This window comes from Lampris incognitus, chromosome 9 (assembly GCF_029633865.1).
Source record: "Lampris incognitus isolate fLamInc1 chromosome 9, fLamInc1.hap2, whole genome shotgun sequence".
In the NCBI taxonomy this organism is placed as follows: Eukaryota; Metazoa; Chordata; class Actinopteri; order Lampriformes; family Lampridae; genus Lampris; species Lampris incognitus.
The window spans coordinates 50,861,788-50,885,317 of record NC_079219.1 but is presented as its reverse complement, the minus strand read 5'-3'; the positions used below and the strand labels follow the sequence as shown (position 1 = coordinate 50,885,317).

Here is a 23,530-nt window from a genome sequence, read left to right as displayed (position 1 = left end):
ATATAAAACATTTATTTTAGCCAATTGTTACTGAAATTAAGTGAAAGTTGCCTTTATGAAACGTCACTGCATCCGTGTTGGTAGGGGTTATGGTATCGTAAGCCGCTAGACTTTAACTTTAATGTGAGAGTGTCTGTGTTCCCTCAACCCTATTTCACTGAACTTACCTAAACTTAACCTAACCTACCTTAACCTGACTTAACCTCCACCTCTACCTCACTCTGACCTTAACCCAGCGCTTACCTTAACCTTACCTTAACCTTACCTTAACCGATAGCTCACCTATGTGATGGCTCACCCGCAGGGCTGAGGGAACACAGGGCTGACCACTCATTACTACACACTTGGTTCGGCTCAGATTTAATCACTGTTCTAAATTCATGTGCAGGACACAAAGTCAGCCCAGAGAATGGTCAAAGTTTCAGCTTAGCGGCTAACTTACCTTCATAACCTTTTAATTCTGAGTATAAAACATTCACCAAAAAATTTGCATTTGCCTCTGTGGTATGGATTATCCCAAATCATTTGTGGGCTGAAGTATTGACCAACGAATTCAATATTGCAACATTTACAACTTTTCATTTTTGCCTTTGCAAGTTTGAGTGTTCAATTATTCAACGTTAACTTAGTGAAGCTCTAAGTGCACGTTCATTGAGAAAGGCCTCGTGTTCCTTGTTTGTCTTGTGATCAGATCACCCAAGACGGTAGGTGCAAACAGCCTCTCTGACTGCAGCACCCTGCCCTGCCCCAAAACACAGCTTAATTATTAAAACCTGCCCATTCAGTCCAGACAGCCCTGCAGGTGCCCCAGTCACACTGTGTGTGGATTTACACTTCAAAATCCTTGGCTGTGTGGTGGCAGGGTTTTCGATGCTTTTTATCCATTGTTTTCTACTGACTGGGTCTTAAATGACTGGTTTGTTGTCATACATGTAGCTGCTGGTAGTGTTTTGAATATTTAATCATTAGTTTTATACCCACTTCCATCAAGCTTTTCAAGTCACTCTGACCTCGCGTCATTTCTGATGGTAGCGCTTCATCAGTTCATGTCAGTTGTTTGGCCAGGTCACATGTACGGTGGCCCCGAAGTACAAATCACAACGACAAATAGGAAAAGACAATGGCAAATAACAATGCACACTGAAAAATTGCAAATCAAATTATCTTTTTTTTTCCTGATTGCTTAGGCGCTATCTTAGCAAGTAGCTTTAAAAAAAAACAGATTTGGACAAAATTCAAAATGGTGGAAAATCTTTCTAGACTCAAATGGATGGGTTTCAAACTAATTTTGTGTTGACCCTGTGATGGCCTGGTGGCCTGTCCAGGGTGTCTCCACGCCTGCCGCCCAATAACTGCTGGGATAGGCTCCAGCATTCCCACGACCCTGAGAGCAGGATAAGCGGTTCAGATAATAGATGATAATGGACTTACAGTTCAAAAGTTATAGGCCAAAATGTAGTTTGTTGTTATAGCACCACCAATTGGGGTGTGTTTATTTGTTTGTTTGTTTGTTTGTTTGTCTGTCTGAGTAGTGGGTGAGATTTCCAGCCAATCTGGGACCTGGAGGTGTTAAGGTTTCTGAGACCCAGATATTTTAGGGCAGAAGAAGAAGAATAAATATGGCTGCAAGCAACAATTCCCAGGTTCAAGCCAACACAGACCGTTAGAAGCTGAAGCTTCAACAGCTTGATAAAAATATCCACCAAGTTTAATGATGTTTTGGACAGACTGTCGTTGATTTATGGCCAGATTTGCGACGGCCCCATGTACGTGTTTGGAAATGGCAGCGCCTCCTATTGAGCGATTTCAAAATAGTTTAAAACACTTGGTTCAACATTGTTATGAAACATGACTGGACAAACAAATTGGTCTGATTTGTGTTATGTCATGCCAATTTTTTTGCATTTATAACGCCACCCAGCGGTTGATTTGAATGTAACTTTCAGGGTCTATTTCAGGTACTTATTTGGACATATCCTGCCAGTTTTGTGATGATTGGCCCAACGGTTGTTGACTTTGGTCTATTTATGTGCTGAGCCACGCCCTTTTGAAGTTCATTGGTCAATATCTTGAAAAGCAAATGTGATAAGCTTAGTCCAATAATGATCCACAGAAAATTTGGTAGTGATCGGGCCTACGATCAAAGGCGGCACTACGGTGTTGCTATAGCAACCCCTATATATATATATATATATATATATATATATATTCTTTTTATTGACACAACATAACACAATATTTCCATTATCAAAACAAATGTAGACAGAATACATGAATAAAATGAAATAGGGGGGATCTGCAGAAAGTACATATATAAGTATATAAATAAAAATCATTTCTAAATCACTGGGCAGAGAAGACGCAAAAGATTTAAACCATGGGGACGTAAATCAACACAACAATAAACGAGATACAGTGCTGCTTGAAAGTTTGTGAACCCTCCAGACATGGTCACTGTTTTTGTAAAAAACATGAAAATAAGCTTATTACACATACATCCAAATCCCAGTTTGTAAAGCATACCTTCCAAATAATGGACACACACACAAAAAGAGATATATTTTCATTATTTAATTCAACAAAGGTAGTTTATTTCACAAAAACTGAAAACTTAACATGTGCAAAAGTATGTGAACCCTTGTATTAGTAGCTTGTGGCTCCTCCTTTTGCAGCCATTACTTCAACCAAACGTCTTCTGTAACCACTAACCAGTCTCTCGCATCTGCCTATGGGGCTTTTTGCCCACTCCTCCTTGCAGAACTCAGTCAGTTGAGAGAGGTTGGAGGGACATCTGGTATGTACCAACTTCTTCAGGTCTCGCCACAACATTTCAATTGAATTAAGGTCCGGACTTTGACTGGGCCTATCCAGAGTACGAATCCTCTTTCTCTGAAGCCATTCCTTTGTAGTTTTGCTGGAATGCTTTGGGTAATTGTCTTGTTGCATAATCCATTTTCATCCCAGCTTCAACTACCTGACTGATGGCAGGAGATTCTCGTCAAGAATTTGTTGATATGCCAGAGAATTCATGGTTCCTTGGATAATATGGAGTCGTCCAGGTCCAGAAGCAGAAAAGCAGCCCCAGACCTTCACATTTCCACCACCATGCTTCACTGTTGGGAGGAGGTTCTTTTCTTCATATGCAGTGTTGGCTTTTCTCCAAACATGTTGGTTTTGATTGTGACCAAATAATTCTATTTTGGACTCGTCTGTCCAGAGAATGGACTTCCAGAAGGCCTCTGGTTTGTCCAAGTGCTCTCTGGCAAAGTTGAAACGGGCAGCTTTGTTTTTTTTTTTGAGAGCAGAGGCTTCCTTCTAGCAACCCTCCCATGAATGTCATGGCTATTCAATTTTCGTCTGATTGTAGACGCATGCACATTTGTCCCAGATGCTACCAGAGAGGTCTGCAACTCTCTAGAGGTGATGTGTGGGTTGGCCTTTACCTGATTTATTATTTTTCTGGTGCTTCTGGGTGATAGTTTTGATGGGCGTCCACTTCTAGGCAGAGTTGCTGTCATGTTGAAGGCCCTCCATTTGTAAATTATTTGTCTTACAGTGGATGGATGGAGCTGGAATCTTTTGGAGGTGGTCTTATATCCCTCCCCAGACTGATGGGCTATCACTACCCTCTTCTTCATGTCCTCGGATATCTCCTTTGCTCTCGGCATTGTTGATTTATATGGGACCACAGTGGTTTGGTTGGTTTCTTCTCTCTTTTAATTAGTGCAGGCCAAACCCTTTCCCAAAGATGTCTCATTTCATTGGTCTGCTTAAATTATTAATCAAGCACCCAGATGTGTTTCACCCGAGTCTGTCACCTGCTTGACTTAACCAATGCAGCTGGGGGTTCACTTACTTTTGCACATACACTAATTCCATGTTTCATGTAGTTTTTGGGCTACTTAAACAAGTCCCACTAAACAAGTACATGCAACTGATAAACATATATCTGACATTTCATACATAAAAACTGGTGATGATGGAATAAGAAAATCATGGTAAAACAACAGAAAAATCTAAACTGCTCAAGGGGTTCACATACTTTCAAGCAGCACTGTATATCCCCATAAATCTTTCTTGCAATTTTGTTAGAATACATTCTTTTAAGAGATGAGAAAAATAATTTGAAATCATTTATGAACCAAACAAAAGAGGGCTCACTATTTCTCCATTCACTACAATAAATATGATATTTACCCATAAGAATAATGACATTAATCATACTAGAAAGCAATGAGTTTAGGTTATCCATGTAAGAAAATATGAGATATGTCAAAGAAAGGAATGTCATTTACCTTTTTAAATAGACCCAAATCTTTTAGACACAGGGCAATAGAAGAACACGTGCTTTAAAGTTTAGTCTGTTGCATTACAAAAGGTGCAGGGATCCACTTAAAATTTAAACCTTTTGTTAAGAAAATCTGCAACTGGGTAGACCTTGTGAATTGTTTTAAAGTGGGTTTCTTTTACCTTTGGGTAAACGGGCCATTAATAAATTTAGAATGTGCTTTCTCCATAACAGACAAGGTCTCCACATTCAGACCATGTACACACGGCTCTCTGTTATAATTATGAAACACTCTGGATTTCAGAATATCACCTTATTATTACATTTGTTATCACATAAAGTACAGTCGTTAATCACTAAATTTGGCAATGCTGATTTAACATACGAGTATATTAAGGTGTTTTGGATTAACTGGATCAGTGGTAAAGGGATCGCTTTGCAAATCCTACTGTACTCCTTGTGAGTACAATTTCAATTGTATTTATTTAAAAAGGCCATGTAGTCCAAAAGGTTACCGTTGTAATCCAATAGATCACTTACAAACAAAATCCCTTCATCATACCACTTACTCTTAAAATATTGATTTCCTATTTATTGTAGTCCCTCTATTGTTCCATAAAGTTGAGGAGGACCAGAGGTGGACTGGAATAACATGGCATGGTACATGATGTGGAAGGTGCCTTGTTTGACTTGTGCTGTTTTGTTTATTTTGATTTCTATGCATTGGTCTTTCTTTTCTCTTTTTCACTTTTGTTCTGAAAGTTTTGTTTTGGTTTGATTTGATTGATAATGTATAAAAAAGGGGTAGGACCAGAAAAGTTATTTACTTCATCCTACGCCCTTTTCAAACATGGACTAGTTATTAGTTGGTTTGTTACAGAGAGTTTGCAAAATATGCTCACTGTTATTTCCATTTGATTTTTATTCCTGCCTATGTATTTTATTTTCTTATTTTAACATGTTCAAAATAAAACAAAACTAAAAAATAAATTATGACTAAATATCCTTTTCCAAAACTCAAGAATTTGTCTATGGAAATTTGACAACTTGATAGGAATCTTGTCTACCTCAAAAATCACACTTTAAAACAAAATCAAGCCCACTAATTTGGCAATCCCAAGATTTGGCATAGCAACTGCAAAGCAACCCCAAGAATTTCGTTATGAAAACTAATAAAATATAATTTATTTAAAAACTTTTTTATTATTTAGGTAATATGCTGTGTTTTTAATTACAAACACAATGAATAAAAAAACCTAAATGCAGTCTTTTCTCAAACGAATAAGCGCTTCTCGCGTCTCACGAGAATCAGTCAGAGGTCATGAACTTCTTAGCTCAGTTTTACGCATTTCAGATGTTATCTAATGTGAGCTGAACATGAAGAGATTTCTTGTACCCAAAAGACCAAGGACCTCAACAAACGTGGAGGAGACAACTAAGAAACGATAACCTTGCTGTCTCTGGCAATGTTGAGGAAGAGCAGGCTGACAGCTAGGATGAGCAAGTTTGTGGTGAGGACTCGGATAACATTAGGGAGAAAGAAGACGAGCTGCTGTCCCCGCTATCTGATCAGCAGTTAGCCTCCACCCAGAACTGCAGTGGTGTAGCTGATATTAACCACACAACCAACAAAGGACCATAGTGCCCTCTTCTCTGAAAATACCCAGTAAAGAAGCATGGACTTCAAATGTGGTCCTTCAATCGCCAATGGTATGAACAGTATACCTGATTGGAATATTCGATTACCAAGGACTGTGCGTTCTGCTTTGCTTGCAGACATATTTCACATAAAGGGCAAGGTAAAGACACAGCATTTACCCAGGATGGGTTCAGCACTTGGGTCAAAGCTACCCAGTCATTCCAAACACACCATGTGAGCATTGGGCACAAATACACCATGGACACATGGTCTGAATTCAATTTAAGAAAAGAGAGCGGTTCAAAAATTGGAAATGCACTGAGTGAGGGCCATTCAAAAGCGGTGCATGAAAATAGAGTATATAATGGTAGTCATAGAGGCACTGCGTTATCAATCAAATAGCAATTAATTCAAATAGCATAACACAATTTGATCCCATTAACCATAAAAACTTGGAGGACATTATACAACATCTGAAATTCTCCTCCTGCTGCCTTGATATTCTGCCAACAGGCTTTTTCAAAAATGTTTCTAATTGCATAGCCTCAGATCTTCTACAAATTGACAAGATGTCTCTTTTGTCAGGTCTCCTCCCACAGGCCCTGAAAACTCCAGTCATCAAGACAGTCTTAAAAAAGAATAATCTAGACACTTCACTAATGAACAATTATAGCCCATATCAAATCTTAAGTTTCTAAATAAAATCTTTTTTTTAATTTTGTTTTCCAGCAGCTGAACAACTTTTTGGCACTAAACAACTATTTTGATGTCTTCCAGTCAGGATTTTGACCACACCACAGCACTGAGACTGCACTTGTTAAGGTCTTTAATGACATCCGCTTAAACACAGACAGTGGCAGAATCTCAGTCCTGGTATAACTGGATCTCAATGCTGCATTCGACACAGTCGACTACAACATATTACTAGACTGATTGGAAAACTGGGTGGGACTTTCTGGCACAGCACTAAACTGGTTTGAAGCCTGCTGTAAGGACAGGGACTACTTTGTGTCTATTGGTAATCACAAATCTGAGCATACAAAAATGACCTGTGGAGTTCCCCAAGGCTCCATTCTGGGGCTGCTTCTGTTTAACACCTATATGCTGCCACTAGTTCAGATTATGTTTAGATCAGATTATGATATGTTACCATAATTATGCAAATGACATGCAAATTTACATAACCATATCACCAGGGGACTATAATCCCATACAAGCACTGAGTAAGTGCACTGAACAAATCAACGTTTAGATCTCTCAGAATTTTCTTCAATTAAATAAAGATAAAACTGAAGTAATTGTCTTTGGGGCTGAGGAAGAAAAATTAAAAGTCAGTGCTCAGCTACAATCCATAATGTTAAAAACCACAAACCAAGCCAGAAATCTTGGTGTAGACATGGACTCAGGCCAGACTTTCTATAGCCACATTAAGACAATAATAAAGTCAGCTTACTATCACCTGAAGAATATATCACGAATTAAAATATTTATGTCTCAGCAGGATTTGGAAAAACTTGTTCATGCATTTATCTTCAGTAGACTCAACTACTGTAACGGTGTCTTTACAGATCTCTCTAAAAACTCAATCAAACAGCTGCAGCTTATTCAGAATGCTGCTTGCACGACTCCTTACTAAGACCAAAATAATGGATCACATCACTCCAGTTCTGAGATCGTTACACTGGTTTCCTGTCTGCCAATGAAAACTCGGCTCTTGATTTATAAATGTCTGCTCACTACAACGTTGTTGCAGTGAGCTGGCATTCGTCCTCACCCACCCCCAGTTCCCAATAGAAACCAACACCGTGGCCCCAAACAGGGTTTGTATTGCTCACACACTTTCATTGATGAAACACTCTCACTCACACACACACACACACACACACACACACACACACACACACACACACACATCACTCATGCAGACTCCATTTCATATTTTCGCCTGTCCTTTCCATCACGCCTTTGCTTTGGCTGCTGTACATTTATTACTCTTTACTTTACTGCTCTTTTTACTGCACAGTTATTGTTATATTATCACACAGCAAGTGAGTTAGGCCAAAGCAGTGCACATAAACCTTGTGTGGTCAATAGTAGTCATGCTGTACGCAACAAGGCTCATAATAAAGAGAGCTGGCGATAACTGAATTATTATTTTCCATACTTGGTCGCCCCACACTGAATGTATTCCACTCCCAGAAGTCCCATTCTGTTTATAAGCGGCAATATACTGAAGTTAATTTAATGGTCTTTGAACAGGTTTGACGGGACTTCTACCCTGGAGAGTTGGAACAGCAGTGCCGAGCGTATAAAGAGAAGGAGCAGAGATAGCTCATAATAGATTTTTCAGTGATTCTTTTCATTCCCTGTGGATCTTTAAGTTTTTAGTACAGGCTATTGAAATTTCACCGGGCGTTTCAAGGTGAAAGGAGAAGGCTTCAGGGAAACATTGGTGAGGGGAAGAAAGATGCTCCCTGTCAGTGTCATTATAAAATAAGTCGGGAGCTGGGCCTTGCAGCGACCCATTGGTGTTATCGTGGTCTCTCGAGTTCAGACATGGTGTCCCCGTGTCTCCTGAACACAACTCGGCAGTATTCTGTCTAATTCTGTAGATACAGCAAAGGAAGCCAGCGGCTCAGGGACTGGAATTACACCGTACGCAAGCACTCAGTCCCCCCGACGTGTCTTGTATTGATTATTTATACTGTTTCTTCACACAGGTCTAAGTCTGAGAAGGCAAGATTGTGTTCGGTAATGTTGTGCTTTATATAGGTTCACTCATTTACACCTATTTTACAGTCGTTTGGCCATCAGAACTGAGACGTGAACAACACCACAAGACAGTACGGAAAACATAAATGCATATTTATTGACCTCTGAAAAGTAACATTTTTCCTTAAAAAAAAGTGTATTCCAGATACAAAAACATAAAGAATATTTTTAGTCATTTGTTTAAAATTTTGCTTCCTAAAGGCTTTGTGTTTTTCTGTCTCCCAAACTGGAAGATAAAGTGATGGCAGCTGTAAACTGGAATAGAAAAGAGAACGTGGTTCAAAATGAGGACCTCAGGCTGTAGTGCTACATGCTAATTAACTTACACCGGCCGTCTGAACACGGACACAACATGTAAGTGAACTGGATGAGGGACTGCAGGTTATTGCTGAGGAACACATATTGTGCAGTGACCTAAACTGGAAAAAAATGTTCTCTTAACATTTTCAGAGAAAAGACTTTTCTCTATGAACACATCTTTAAGGGTGCAAATGTGTACAACAATGTGCACCGACACATTCTACAGTCTGTAGCAGAGTTGAGCAGTCAAATGTGCATAACTGATTAACAACTAATTGGGTTTAATTGGAGGGGAGGTGTATCTGACCAATCAAACTGATTGAAAGCATGGTCGTTAAGTGCGGTCCCAACACTGCCATGAGGACTCAGATTTATTTCTTCAGCTGACACTGCGCTGCCCCGGTGGGACTCATTCACTTGATGATGTCATAGCCTGTGGTCGTTAAAGCCAGCAACTTGTTTTCAGAATGCCAGCAATTAAAAGGGTGAGGTTTGAGAACAAAGTGAAAACAAGGTAGACGGTGTCCTAATCTGACAGTGGTACTGTGGTCAGGGAGCATCTATAAATACATTATATAGCATTGGTACAAACATCTCTGTTATAGGGTCTGTGTAATTTTTGACTGTAAATAAAAATGGTTGGTAATGCCCAAAAGCTTGGCCTGAGAACATGTACACACACACACACACAAATATAATATGTATATACAAACAAGTCGACCTCCACCACCTCAGCATCAGTCTTGACAGTCACATACAAGTGTAAACATGCTCACTCATTCCCACCTCCACCACCAGGCTTTAACCTGGGGAGTCACCCACCAACACATACGGTACCACCTACATTACGTTACACAAGGATCCAACTAGGCACCATTAGGTGATCAAGGGTCTGATGAAGACATGGAGATATACTGCTACTACTACTACTACTTTTGGCTGCTCCCGTTAGGGATCGCCACAGCGGATCCTCCGTTTACATTTCTTCCCGTCTTCTGTATCTTCCTTTGTCACACCAGCCACCTGCATGTCCTCTCTCACCACATCCACAAACCTCCTCTTTGGCCTTCCTCTTTCCCTCTTCCCTGGCAGCTCCGTATTCAGCATCCTTCTCCCAATATACCCAGCATTTCTCCTCCACACATGTCCAAACCATCTCAATCTTGCCTCTCTTGCTTTGTCTCCAAACCGTCCAACATGAGCTGTCCCTTTTATGAAAGATGAAATGATGAATCATGATTTCTCATGATGAAGACATGGAGATAAAGGGAAAAATGGAAAAACAAGGGCGTCTGGATAGCATAGCAGTCTATCTCGTTGCCTACCAACATGGGGATCTCCGATTCGAATCCTGGTGTTACCGCCAGCTTGGTCAGGCGATCCTACAGACACAATTGGACGTGTCTGCGGGTGGGAAGACAGATGTGGGTATGTGTCCTGGTCACTGCACTAGCGCCTCCTCTGGTCGGTCGGGCGCTTGTTTGGGGGGGGGGGCTGGGGGTAACAGCATGATCCTCTCACGCACTACGTCCCCCTGGCGATACTCCTCACTGTCAGGTGAAAAGAAGCGGCTGGCGACTCCACGTGTATCGGAGGAGGCATGTGGTAGTCTGCAGCCCTCCCCGGATCGGCAGAGGGGGTGGAGCAGCGACTGGGACGGCTCAGAAGAGTGAAGTAATTCGCCAAGTACAATTGGGGGGAAAAATGAGGAACAATCCTCAAAAAATGTTAAAAATTTTGAAAAACAAGGAGAACTTTTAGTTCAACAGTTCTCTCCACCTCTAATCCTCTACTCAGACACATGATAAACGGTCTGTAATTCTTTCACAACATGACACATGAGACAGCAGGAACCCAAAGGACGGGGGATTGACTCAAACTTGAACATGGAACAGCACAAACAAAACTAAAGGGGAACGGGACTCATTTCAAGTTGAGCCACTTCAATTCTGCACTCAAAAGAGTTCACTCATCAGCTGTCAGTCAGCGAAATCCTCTTCCTGTTCCTGTTAACAAACTGAAAATTTAAGGCACATTTAGCATTGTCTTGGTGCCTGTAACATTATGATGGGTCATGTTGTCCAAATGTTTAGCTGCCCCAAGAAAAAAGGGACCGGACTCCGACTCGGGAATCCTCCACAGTCAAATTTTTAATCTCGTCCTGTCCTTAAACTCTATTTTAGTTATAAAATACAAGGTGAATTTCAGAATGCACCAGCCATTGTAGCTGGCACATCCCAACTGTCAGTCAGTTCCCATCCAGTTCTAGTGAAGGTGAGAAAAAAGCCAGAGTGACGATGTGATGAAGAACTGAGCATCGTCACGGTCTGGGTTCAACGGCTCCCTCTTCAGGCTCAACGTGAGCTTGCAAATACATCAAACCAGCAGTGTCTGGCGTGCAGATGTTAAGATATTTACAAAAAAGTCCGTATAGAAGAACAATAGAAGGAGATCGATGGAAATAACTTGACAAGAAATGTATAAAATGTAAAACACATTTCCGCATCCTAGCATCTGTGTCTCCCTCTGCCCCGGCCTCTCCCCCGGCCTCGCCTGGGGTGGCTGGTGGTCTTTCTCAGATGCGCCTCCATTTCCTCTGTGTCCTCAAATGCCAGTTGATTGCCTTCAGCAGCATCCAGCTCACCCTCATTCACCAGTATCGGGTCCTCTGGAAGCCTAACAACGGCCTCCTCCTCCTCCGCTGCTTCTCCTCTTTTCTTCCTCACCGCTTCCTCAGTTACAGCCTCCTCTACATCCTGCTGCTCTGCTTTTATCTCACCCACCTTGACTCCTGCCTTGATCTCCAGCTGCTCCTCTATGACCACCTCCTCAAGCTCTTCTTTCAGCTTGGCGATGCCGGTGGTGTTGGTGATAACAGTGATAGTGCTGATGTTGGTGGCTGAGCTGTTGCTGCTGGCCATGGCCTGCTCCAGTCTGAGGCGATACTGCTCTGCCTCCTGCTCCTTCCTAAGGAGCTGCTCGCGGTACTCCTGTGCCCTCCTCTTGGCCTCCTGCAGCTGGCGCTGGAGCTGCTCACGGCTGTCCTTAGCCTTCTGGAGAAAACAACCAAAATGGGTTTTTGAATAAAAAAAACAAAACCTTAGAGCCACCTAACAGAGAGTCACACTGAAACATCTAGCCCAGTGGTGCCCAACCTTGCTCCTGGAGAGCTACCCTCCTGCCGGTTTTCATTCCAGCCTGATTTAACACATCTGATTCAATTAATCAAGGTCTTGGTCAGTAGGTAATTAGTAGAATCAGGCAGGGGCGCCGACAGGGGGGGGCAAAGGGGACAGTTATCCCCAGGCCTCAGATCGGGGGGGCATCAAACTGACCCCTAACCTTAAAATAATCTGCTGGAATATTTTGTCAAAAATAAATATCTGTGAAGATTTAACAAAGTATTTCTCAGTAAGAAAAAAGCTTATTATTCTATTATTGCTTATTTTCCTTGACACAGAGGTCAGACCAGATTCATATGTAGCCTACATGAGATGATTTATAGTGCACGGGGGGAGGGGGGGGGCCCTCGCGAGATCATCTCGTACCGGGCCTCGGCTAGGCTGACGGCGCCCCTGGAATCAGGTGTGTTAAATTAGGGTTGGAGTGAAAAAACGGCAGAATGGTAGCTCTCCAGGAGTAGGGTTGGGCACCACTAATCTAGCAGGTCAGGGAATCACTTTTCTACTGTTTTTGTTAGAAAATGGATTGATGATTTGCTTTTGAGTTTACAGCAGTGAGTTACTTTTGAAATAAAAGCTCTATAAACTGATGATTATCGTTATGATCAGCATGGTTCTGCCAGCTGCTTTGGCCTCTGTATTGCTGCAGTTTGTTCAAATGTTGCACCCATTCTAATTCACTGGTAGCTGCCCGGTAAAATCAAATCCCCATCCGATTTAATGCTATCATAAGCCACAGTACAAATTTGATTTTTATACTGCTCCGCACCACATGAGCAAACAGCAGTAACTACATTTGTCTTTTAAAGCCTTAATGTGACTTGATTAAGAAAAAGTATGCCAATTATTACATTCAAACAAAGGCTTTGTCGGGCTCAGCTCAGTCATCTCAACATGCTGAAGAGCCATGGAGATGAGCTAATAGTTAGCCGACACGCTGTGTTCAGCTAAGCCCCTTTAGAAAATGACTGATACTGTAAATGAAACTCAGCGACTTTCTAGGAGCTCTTTAAACAAAATGTGGTAAACTAAGATATTAGCACGATGTGGTGTACTTGGTTATCATTGGCTCACCTTCTCTTTGGGGCTACTATGATTGGCTGGAGGGTCTGGCTTCCTCTTGTGAGTGGGGGTGGCTTGTCGAGGCTGCTCCTCCACAATCTCCTCAGCTATGGCAGTGGCCGGCACAGCCACCACTAGAGACACAAAGGTACAGAGGACAATACCGATTCACAATGCTTTCCTGACTGAGAGCCAACGCACAGCAACTTCGAGAAAAAGGGAGCGATACATAAACCAAATCTCTCTCTCTCAATAAATGTCCATATCTTAATTTACCCTCTCTGTGTTTGTCCTTCTTCTGCTTATTGATCTGTGGTACTTTAAAGGAAAATAATAATCATTATTATTTTATTATTATTGTTATTAATTAATAATAATTATGATAATAATAATAATAATAACATAATATATAATATATACAATAATAATAAAATAAATAATATAAAGAATATAATAGATAAATAAAATATTATATATAATGTAATTATATTATATAATCTAAATAAAATAGTAAAAATAATAAAATAAAATAAAATAATATATATAATAATTATATATTATCATTATTATTAAAAATAAATAAAATAATTTGGCATTGTCTATGCTACCGTGTCTCAAATCCTCTGGTTTGATCAAGCTGATTTTTACAGTTAAAAACATGCTACAGTGCATCCCAGCCTCTCAGCTTAATTCCTGTTGATTAGTGGCAACCATTGTGTTGCACCCCCCACCTCCCCATTTACACACACACACACACTCACACACACACAAGCATCACTCACTTTGCTGTCCCTGCATGGTCACAAAGAACTGCTGGCCAAGACCCGCTGGCTGGAGGTTGCCGTGTTGGTCCGTCACTATGGTGATGACCCTCTGACCCCCATCACCCACCACATGCTGAATGGCTGAATCCACAGACTCGACAGCTACGGCCTCTTCTGATTTGCCTGAGGAGAAGATCAAGCTGGTTAACAGCCAAGGTCTGCTCCAGCATTATGTCATTGTCTGAGGACTTGATGAAGAAAAGACCCTGATGTTACACAACCACAGCTCATGATGTTACACAACCACAGCTCATGAAAGAACCAAGTTCACCTTGTGAATAATGTGAATACAGTGTGCAGCACCTTAAAACAGCTACAGCAGATTTGTAGAAGATATGTTATAATCAAAATAGGGATTTATTGAGTTTGTGTTTCATAGTGTGGTGTGTCATCCATTTTGTAGGTTCAAATTCTTGCAGATGCGGGGGGTGTCTGGGTAGCGTAGCAGTCTATTCCATTGCCTACCAACACGGGGATCGCCGGTTCAAATCCCCGTGTTACCTCCGGCTTGGTCGAGCGTCCCTACAGACACAATTGACCGTGTCTGCAGATGGGAAGCCAGATGTTGGTATGCGTCCTGGTCGCTGCACTAGCGCCTCCTCTGGTCGGTCAGGGCACCTGTTCAGGGGTGAGGGGGAACTGGGGGGTGATCCTCCCATGCGCTACGCCCCCCTGGAAAAAACCCTCACTGTCAAGTGAAAAGAAGCGGCTGGTGACTCCACATGTATGGGAGGAGGCATGTGGTAGTCTGCAGTCCTCCCCAGACCGGCAGAGCGGGGTGGAGCAGTGACCGGGACGGCTCGGAAGAGTGGGGTAATTGGCCCAATACAATTGGTGAGAAAAAAAAGAGAAAAAAAAACCCTCTCCCAAAAAAACAAATTCTTGCAGATGCTTAGTTGTTGAATGAGGTAGTAACTTGTAAGTTGAAGTTTTTATGATGAACACCGTTGCTGTTGAGAAACATTTTTCCTTCTCTAGAAAGATGAACAGATAGACGGCTGGATGGTGAACAGACGAACAGATAGACAGCTGGATGGTGAACAGATAGACAGCTGGATGGTAAACAGACGAACAGATAGACAGCTGGATGGTGAACAGACGAACAGATAGACAGCTGGATGGTGGACAGACGAACAGATAGACAGCTGGATGGTGAACAGACGAACAGATAGACAGCTGGATGGTGAACAGATGAACAGATAGACAGCTGGATGGTGAACAGATAGACAGCTGGATGGTAAACAGACGAACAGATAGACAGCTGGAGGGTGAACAGATGAACAGATAGACAGCTGGATGGTGAACAGATGAACAGACAGCTGGATGGTGAACAGATGAACAGATAGACAGCTGGATGGTGAACAGACGAACAGATAGACGGCTGGATGGTGAACAGATAGACAGCTGGATGGTGAACAGATAGACAGCTGGATGGTGAACAGATGAACAGATAGACGGCTGGATGGTGAACAGATAGACAGCTGGATGGTGAACAGATGAACAGATAGACAGCTGGATGGTGAACAGATAGACAGCTGGATGGTGAACAGATAGACAGCTGGATGGTGAACAGATGAACAGATAGACAGCTGGATGGTGAACAGATGAACAGATAGACAGCTGGATGGTGAACAGATGAACAGATAGACAGCTGGATGGTGAACAGATGAACAGATAAGACAGCTGGATGGTGAGATGAACAGATTGTGTATGGGTAGATGATTGGACAGTATGAGTAAAGCTGAATGGGGAAAAGGTGGATGATATTGAGATAAACAGATGGATAGGTAAGCAACTGATGGCATGGACAGACAGGGCGACTTACGCACAGCTGTATGATGGATTTGTACAGACATTATATCAGTGTGGTTTCTTTTTTTTTGTGTGTGGAGGGATTTCCCCCCCCTTTTTCCCTCCAGTTGTATCCCGCCAATTACCCCGCTCTCCAAGCTGTCCTGGTTGCTGCTCCACCCCCTCTGCCGATCCGCAGAGGGCTGCAGACTACCACATGCCTCCTCCGATACATGTGGAGTTGCCGGCCGCTCCTTTTCACCTGACAGTGAGGAGTTTCACCAGGGGCAGGTTGCACATGGGAGGATCACGTTATTCCCCCATTCCCCCTCCCCCCTGAACAGGTGCCCCGACCGACCAGAGGAGGCGCTTTCCACCCGCAGACACATTCAAGTGTGTATGTACGGACGCCCGACCGAGTCAATGTTGTTTCTTATACTGTTTTGAGTCCACACAACTTGGGGAATGAATAAATATTATCACATATTTTACCTGTGGGTAACTGATGGAATGCATAGATTTGTGGATGAACAGCTGAATGCATAGATGGAGTGATGGATGAATAATTTAATGACGGATGGATTGAAGGACGGGAGGTGAGTTGGGTATCTGGTAGGAGTTTTGTCTCTGCAGAGGGCCCTACCTGATGTGGTGCTGGTGTGGGTGGTGGGCGTGGTGGTGACCAGTTCTGAGAGGTTAACCACCCCACCTGCAGGGAGGATGTACTGCTGCTCCGGGTTCATCATCACCTGGTTCTGCATGCCATCCTGTTCTCACAGACACACACACACACACACACACACACCAAAGACCTTAACCAACATTTGCTATATGATAGTAGCTCTCTCTCTCTCTCTCTCTCTCTCTCCCCCGAGTGCCACCTCCGCTTGTGTGAATGTGTTCTAAACGCTGAACTGCGAAGGAAGATGGTGGACAGTAACTCACACCTTGGCTTCCACTACACACATGCATGCACACATACACACAAACACACAACAAATGAACACACAACGAAAGGTTATCTAATGGTAATTCAGTGCCTCCTACATAACCATGCAAAGCCTACCTCTCTTACATAACACGCGTTCACCAGTGGGATACAGACCGCACATAAACTTACTCATCAGCTTTACAAATAATCTGCTTCCCAGTCCTTGTTACAGCTAACACCCAATTACACAGAATGAAATAATCCCAAACACTTCCATTTCCCCCCTTTTTTTAATTACAAACACATTATTTTTTCAGATTTTTTTTTAAAATCTGTTTTCCTGTGAAACGGTGTGTAAATGCGGGTATTGCGGCATAAAATGAGTGGACAGTTTGCAACATGGCCGTCTCCCATCCGGAGTTTCCACGGCTGCTGCAACCATGGCAACGCTGCTGAGACGGGCAGAGGCAAAGTCAAGCCTTTTGCACTTGGGGACACTCACGCACACACATTCAAATGACTGGGGGCTGTGCAAATGTGCACGTGAGAGCAATACGCTTTAATGTGCACGTACCCCCCCCCTTATATTCTTTCAATCTCACTACATGTCGCAGTCTCTTTCAGGCTTCCTCCACACGCCCCCCCCCCCATCTCCTCCAAGCTGTCTCTCTCTCTCAGCAGTCTGTCACCTCTCTGTGTGGATTTTTCTTTCTCTGTTTGTCTTTCTTGCTCTCCCTTCCCTCCCACAACTATCTTTATAGTCCCCTCTCTTGCTTACTTTCTCTCTCATCTGTCTGTCTATTGTCTCTCCCCCTCCATCCCATCTGTTTGTCTGTTTTTCTATCTTCTACCTGACTCTTTCTTTTTACCCCTCCGCTGTATCGCTCTCTCTCTCTCTCTCGCCTTTCCTCTTCTAATATTACTTCTCGTCATTCTTCACAAATCTGTCTGTCTCTTCGTTTATCTCTTCCTCTGATCTGTCTCATTTCCCTCTCCCTTCTCCCATCCATCTTCCTTTCTCTCGCTCTCTCTCCCCTTCACCCGAGATTCTGTTTCTCTCTCTCTCTAACTCCCCTCCTCCCTGTCTGTCTGTCTGTCTGTCTGACCGTTTTGCACCCCACCTGTAGCAGTATCATCAGCTCGGTGTTGCTGGTATCCATGGCGATGTCGAAGGGCGTCTTGTCAAACTTGCTGAGGGAGTGCACGTCGGCGCCGTACTTGAGCAGGAGCACGGCCACCTCCTTGTGGCCGTGCTGCGCCGCCCAGTGGAGCGCCGTCATCTTCAGCATATCTTTGGCATTTATGTCCGCTCCGCTCTGCACTCAGCCGTGGCCGCCCCCCCCCCGGTGGTAGTAGGTGGTAAGGAAGAGACACAGAGGGACAATGGGCAAATGGATGGATTGATAGATAAATACAGAAAAAAATAATTCCAGTTATGTAATGCCGGCCATTTTCTAAAGCAAAGAAATATCTGCACTTTTGTTCCATGAAGTCCACCTCAGGATGACAGGTGTCCACCTAAGGACGACAGATATATTGCGGCATCTTTTTACTCCTGAGTTTCATTCGCTGATAAATACAACCCAGAATTTAGGCAAACTTAATTCTATCTGATTCATATCTACCAACTGATTCAACACCCTTCACATCTGTCTCAAAATATGTCAATTTTTTCCCATCTTTCTGTCTCTGTGCCGTCTTCAAAATCCAAATCTACACAAATATGAGCGCGTGCCCACACACACACACACACACACACACACACACACACACACACACACACAGCAGATGGTCCTCTTACTCTGACTAACAGCTCCACTATGCTCGAGTGTCCCTCCGTGGCGGCCATGTGCAGAGGGGTCTTGTCCACCTTGGTGCGGGCGTCCCTGCTAACCCCCGCACGCAGCAGCACCTCAGCGGTGGAGTGATGGCCGTACTGAGCGGCCAGGTGCAGCGGGGACGTGCCCAGCTGGGACACAGAGAGGAAAGGAAAAGGACAGGTTAGAAGTTGTGTGGAAGCACCTTTATAAAGTATGTTTTAATGACGTTTTGCATTTCGTTAAAGCTACAGCCGAGAAGAGTGTTGCTTCTGTTTAACTTACTGACACTTAAGGACATTTTGGCATTTGCATCGGTGTTGGGCCACGGCAGAATCCGGAGACCCGTTTGAAATTAAAGTCAGCAGTGTTCTTGTCTCAGCACCTCCCTCACCACCAAACCCAAAAAAACCGGAGTTTTACTTATTGATACTGTGCCATCCATCGGTAAAGGTGTTCTGCCAGCTTGCTCTGCCATATCTGCTTGCTAGCTACAACAACACAAAATCCACAATACCTCAAAATCTAAAAAAAAACAACCTCCAGGGTAAGGGAAGAGTTTCAAGCAAAGTTGGCATGCCTCTCTTCCAAATATGAAATCCTGGAATATCAAGAATTCAACACACAAAATTCCACATTCATGCAGTCAAATACTGAAATTACTGGCTGGGATGTTCGAGGGGAGGGGAGGTGGGAAAGAGGCTTCATGCCATCAGGGATATCAAGAGTGTTCCTCGTACGGCAGCTATGTAACAGCTGTTTAGATGAATTAAGGCTCAGCAGGAAACTGCCAGACATCCATAAACGGACGCCGTTCTTGGTAAACAGCGAAGAACCTTCACACTTGGATGTAAGAAGCCCCCGTTTAAGACTTCACCTCACATTTTTTTTGCAGTATGACTTGATGATGGCAGGGTTCACTGTTGCATAATGAGAAACCGATACTTTCCCCCCCAGCTGCAGAGTTGCATCAGGCCCTGCAGACCCTCACCCACACGAGGGCTTGGGTCAGTAACAAGACTGTCTCTGTAGGCACGAGGCCGGCTTAACGCCCCCTGATCTGCTTGGAAACTGTGATACTCAGGAGAGTACAAGGGAATAAGAGATAGCCGAGGATCGCAGCGGCGGTGTATGCCAGTGGGTAGTAAATAATAGATGTAGCATATCATAGTATGAATGAAATGATAATGAACCTTAGGGAAAAGGGCCGAGGCGGGGGGGGGGGGGGCAGGTTTACAGGCTTGCAGATCAAGCCAATAAATGAGACACGTAACATTTTCTAAACATCTAGAACATTCTCTAGATGTGTATATATTTCTGACGATAACTTTTTCTATCACCGCCGTTCATCGCTCCATGTCGGTGCGATCAGTCTGGCTCTAAAGGAGCCTACGTGTGGAAGACTCCATTTCATCGATCTGTTTTCATTCTCTTACTTTTTATTCATACCTTTTATTACAGACCGCTTCTGCAGATCTGGTGTCATGTTGCGACAATGAGAGCCTTGTAAGCAAGCCACCATGTTTACCTTCATGTGACAAACAGATTAAGATATAGATTTAAACATATGTGGGATTTACTACTGGGGGAAGGGCTTCATAGAGACCTGGTTTGAGTTTTAGGCGGTGGGTGAGAGGGGGTCTGTCAGATCAAGTAGGTCGACTTCTGCTCAGGTTAAGACCTGCATACATGAAGAGTGGAACACGTTCCACATATATAAAAGTAAAATTAAACCAACAGGTTGTTTCACAGCAAACGGGGCAGATTTTTATCACGGGTACAAATTTGGCAAATGTCTTACAAGGGGAAGGAGAGTTTAGCTTTTGTCTCCACTTAATTTCTGTGTAGTTTCGAGATTTGTTGTTTCGGGTTTAGTTCAGTTTACTTTTGTGTATTTGCACAGTAACAAACATTGAAATGAGGGTGACAAAAATAGAGACAAATAGGACAATTAAAAATACACAGGAGCAAGATGAGCGTAGCATCTGTTATTCGACAGGCTCCTGCATCATGAGCACGGGGTTTTTCGATCCTGTGAGGAAATACTCCATTTCCTGTCTGAGCCCCGAGTCTCCGGTTTTGCTGAGGAAGACCACCCACAAGGAAAAATGTCTCGCCTCTTAACAAACAATAAACAACAAACAAACAAAAATCAAGATGTCGAAAACTCCCGAAGATCAGAAGTGAAATAAAAATTTAAAAAAAAAAAGCAGAATGTAAAAACAACAGACAAGACTTAAATGTCTGACACAACAAGTATGAAGACAGGGAGGGGGCGGCTGAGAGGACACTGACTGACAGTCTCCATGCAGCACACACGCAGGCAGTACACAATTTGTGTCTTGAAATGTCGCTTAGATTAAACAGCACTGTCACGCCGCCGCCACACTTTGATGAAGCATCTCCAGCAAAGTGTCCCCGCAGTTTACGTATGAGATGGGAAATTCACGAGTCATAATTAATTCATAACAGATACCTCCACTAGCCACTGGACTTCTGACAGCAGCTGAGAGTAACAACACACTGTGGAGGCTCTTCAAACAGGGAAGTGTCTGCAGTGTTTTCAGATCATGCATCAGACTGTGACAGAAGCTTAACACGTTCAACTGGTGTTTCTAAGCCCACAATTTGTACACTCAGAAACAGCGTTTTGGGGTCTGTTAAGGCGACTGGAGTGAGACTTCCTCTGTTAAGACCCCCCCCCCACACACACACAAAGTGTGCCAGTTTAACTGTCTTAGGGCTGTCCCTGACACATTTTTCAATTCAAAACAAATGTGGCTGTCTTGGGTGGTTCTGATCCACAGGTTTAGGCTATGAAAAAGTTCTAGCAGAGTCAGAAAATGTGGGCCGGGATCATGTAGCGAGGCAGGTGCTAGGACGCCATCTTGGTGAGTGACCATAGCAAAAAATGATGACACCCTCGCAGGCCAGCTGTGGAAATAACATAAACATGTCTAATTGGTCCAAGGCCCCCCCCCTTTTTTTCTTTCTTTTTTTGAGATTTCTTGAGGTGAAAAGTGGCCATCGTTAATGCAGCTGCATGTTTCTTCCACAAGACCATTGTAAATGCCCCTTTTTCGGCAACACAAGGTCCAGTTGGCTTGCCGTCGACTAACATAAGCCTTGTTCAGGCAAACACACAATGTGACAGTAGTCTCACTTCAACTTCCAACAACGAGGATGTATCAAGGTTTTACTTTTTCCCTGACATACAACAAAGGTTCAAGAGGGCCACAATAGCAATTGTCTGCGGAGACCTTTAGCATTTGCTTAGTGTGACCTCTGCTTTTCATTATGCATGGCTGTGTGTCTTGTAATACTTCATCAGAAACACACTGCCATCCTACCACTGTCTATACTGCATGTTTGGTGTATCTGGCCAACAGACCAGCGTCCATACAGTTTATGGATGAGATGAGAGATTATCCCCATGTCATTCCTCACAGCCTCACCCAGTCCGTGGTGAACGGAGCCCCATTGGCCATCAAAGTTCTGACGTCATCGTCCTGGCCAGCCCGGGCCGCCTCCAACAAACGCTTCCCGAGATACACGAGCGACATCTGCTGGAGGAAGAGGGGAAGAGACACGGGGACGTCGTCAATGAGGAATAAAACGATCGGTATTGTTGGGATTGAAAATGTCATCTAAATACAGCTTGCAGTCCTGGTGCTTTAATAACTATTGAGGTTAAATGAAAAAAAAATAATTCAAAATACTTTGGCAAATGTTTAATCTTTCCTTATTTTTATGGGGACCCTTAAATGACCTTTTATTGTCATATTGGCATATTTATACATAAATAACCCCGAACCCGTTTTGAATGGTCTGATTGACGCTAACATTGTCATACTATTGTCGCAAATAAATGTACGTGGTAGTGCCATATAAAGAATCGATGAAGAACCCGTCTAAAGACTGGGAAAGAATAAATTAGGATTTCCACCGTTCGTCGCCAAGGCAACACGAAGTCGTTTCGCATGCGACTGCCGCAGAGAGCAGCTGCTGAAACCAGACGGGGTGCTGCTAACTCAGACTGAAGGATCCCCAGATTATTTCATAACATTTTTCTAAACGGATTTTTAAAGAGATTTCTTTCACAGGGCCCAGTGCTAATTACAGGTCTAGAGGAGATAGGCCATTTTTCTTACGCGGGGAAACTCCAAAGCAGAGTGTAGGTAATGACGGGAAACAGCGTGCTCGATGATAGTTTGACATCTTATTTCGCTTTGTTCCGGTGGAAGTGGCGGATAGATAGACTATAAGCTATTTCCACATCCGCTAGCCGATGTCTTGGCTGCGGGTCAGGGGGGAGACAACTCCGCTCAGACTTCCAAAATAAGCGCCGTTCTGCAGCTTCGGTTTCGACTGCCTCCCATTTACAGATTCGAGTCGCTAAATCGTCGTCTACGAATAGATTACAGAACGCTAATTAGTCCCCATTCGGCCGCTTGCCGGTATGTTTTGCTCTTCTGTACTTCACGTCGCCTTTTCCAATTTCGTGCGGCTAAAGCGATCAAGGAAACCAGTTCTGGGACTGAAAAAAAATCGTTGTTGTATACTTGCCTCAAAAGGACGCTGCCAGAAGAGCGGTTGTCAGTTACGGTGGTATTAATTCGTATTTGATAGCTGCATTTAAGCAACTTCTTTGCAAAGCAAGATTGTCATTTGTTTATATTATTTGTGGGTCAAATATGGCGGCGGTACGTTCGGCTGTAAGGAAACCGTTGTGCGCAGCCTCAGTAGACGCGCGGACGTCTGAGAAAAAGTTAGAACACCCCCCCCCCCCCCGTTGCAGTTTTCTGTTGTAGTTCGTCGTGTCAGTTGCAGGAGTGAAAACGTGTATCCGGGAGGATTGTTGTGAGCTTGCTAACAGTAAATTGTGAAATGTGTTGTTGTCGTCGGCGTAACTAGATGCCAACGC

The 23,530-nt window shown here is 43.3% G+C and overlaps 1 protein-coding gene across 1 annotated transcript; it reads right to left on the bottom strand.

Moving 5' to 3' along the window:
* Positions 1-8,810: 8,810 nt before the first annotated feature.
* LOC130117984 (GA-binding protein subunit beta-2-like) lies at positions 8,811-23,279 on the bottom strand. Its single transcript, XM_056286273.1, has 8 exons — positions 23,173-23,279; positions 22,062-22,169; positions 18,591-18,758; positions 17,911-18,105; positions 16,502-16,625; positions 14,026-14,190; positions 13,256-13,377; positions 8,811-12,052 (listed from the first exon to the last, which is right to left on the bottom strand). The coding sequence occupies exons 2-8, from the start codon at positions 22,167-22,169 to the stop codon at positions 11,507-11,509; spliced, it is 1,428 nt and encodes a 475-aa protein (XP_056142248.1). The 5' UTR covers positions 23,173-23,279; the 3' UTR covers positions 8,811-11,506.
* Between the last annotated feature and the right edge of the window lie 251 nt (positions 23,280-23,530).

What these genes read in the sequence shown, in the direction of transcription:
- LOC130117984 (XM_056286273.1), bottom strand. Translation starts at nt 22,169, where the DNA reads ATGTCGCTCGTGTATCTCGGGAAGCGTTTGTTGGAGGCGGCCCGGGCT. An exon ending in AGCTGATGATACTGCTACAG is followed by an intron (nt 16,626 to 17,910) that starts GTGGGGTGCAAA and finishes CTGTGAGAACAG; the next exon opens with GATGGCATGCAGAACCAGGT. An exon ending in CCACACCAGCACCACATCAG is followed by an intron (nt 14,191 to 16,501) that starts GTAGGGCCCTCT and finishes TCTTCTCCTCAG; the next exon opens with GCAAATCAGAAGAGGCCGTA.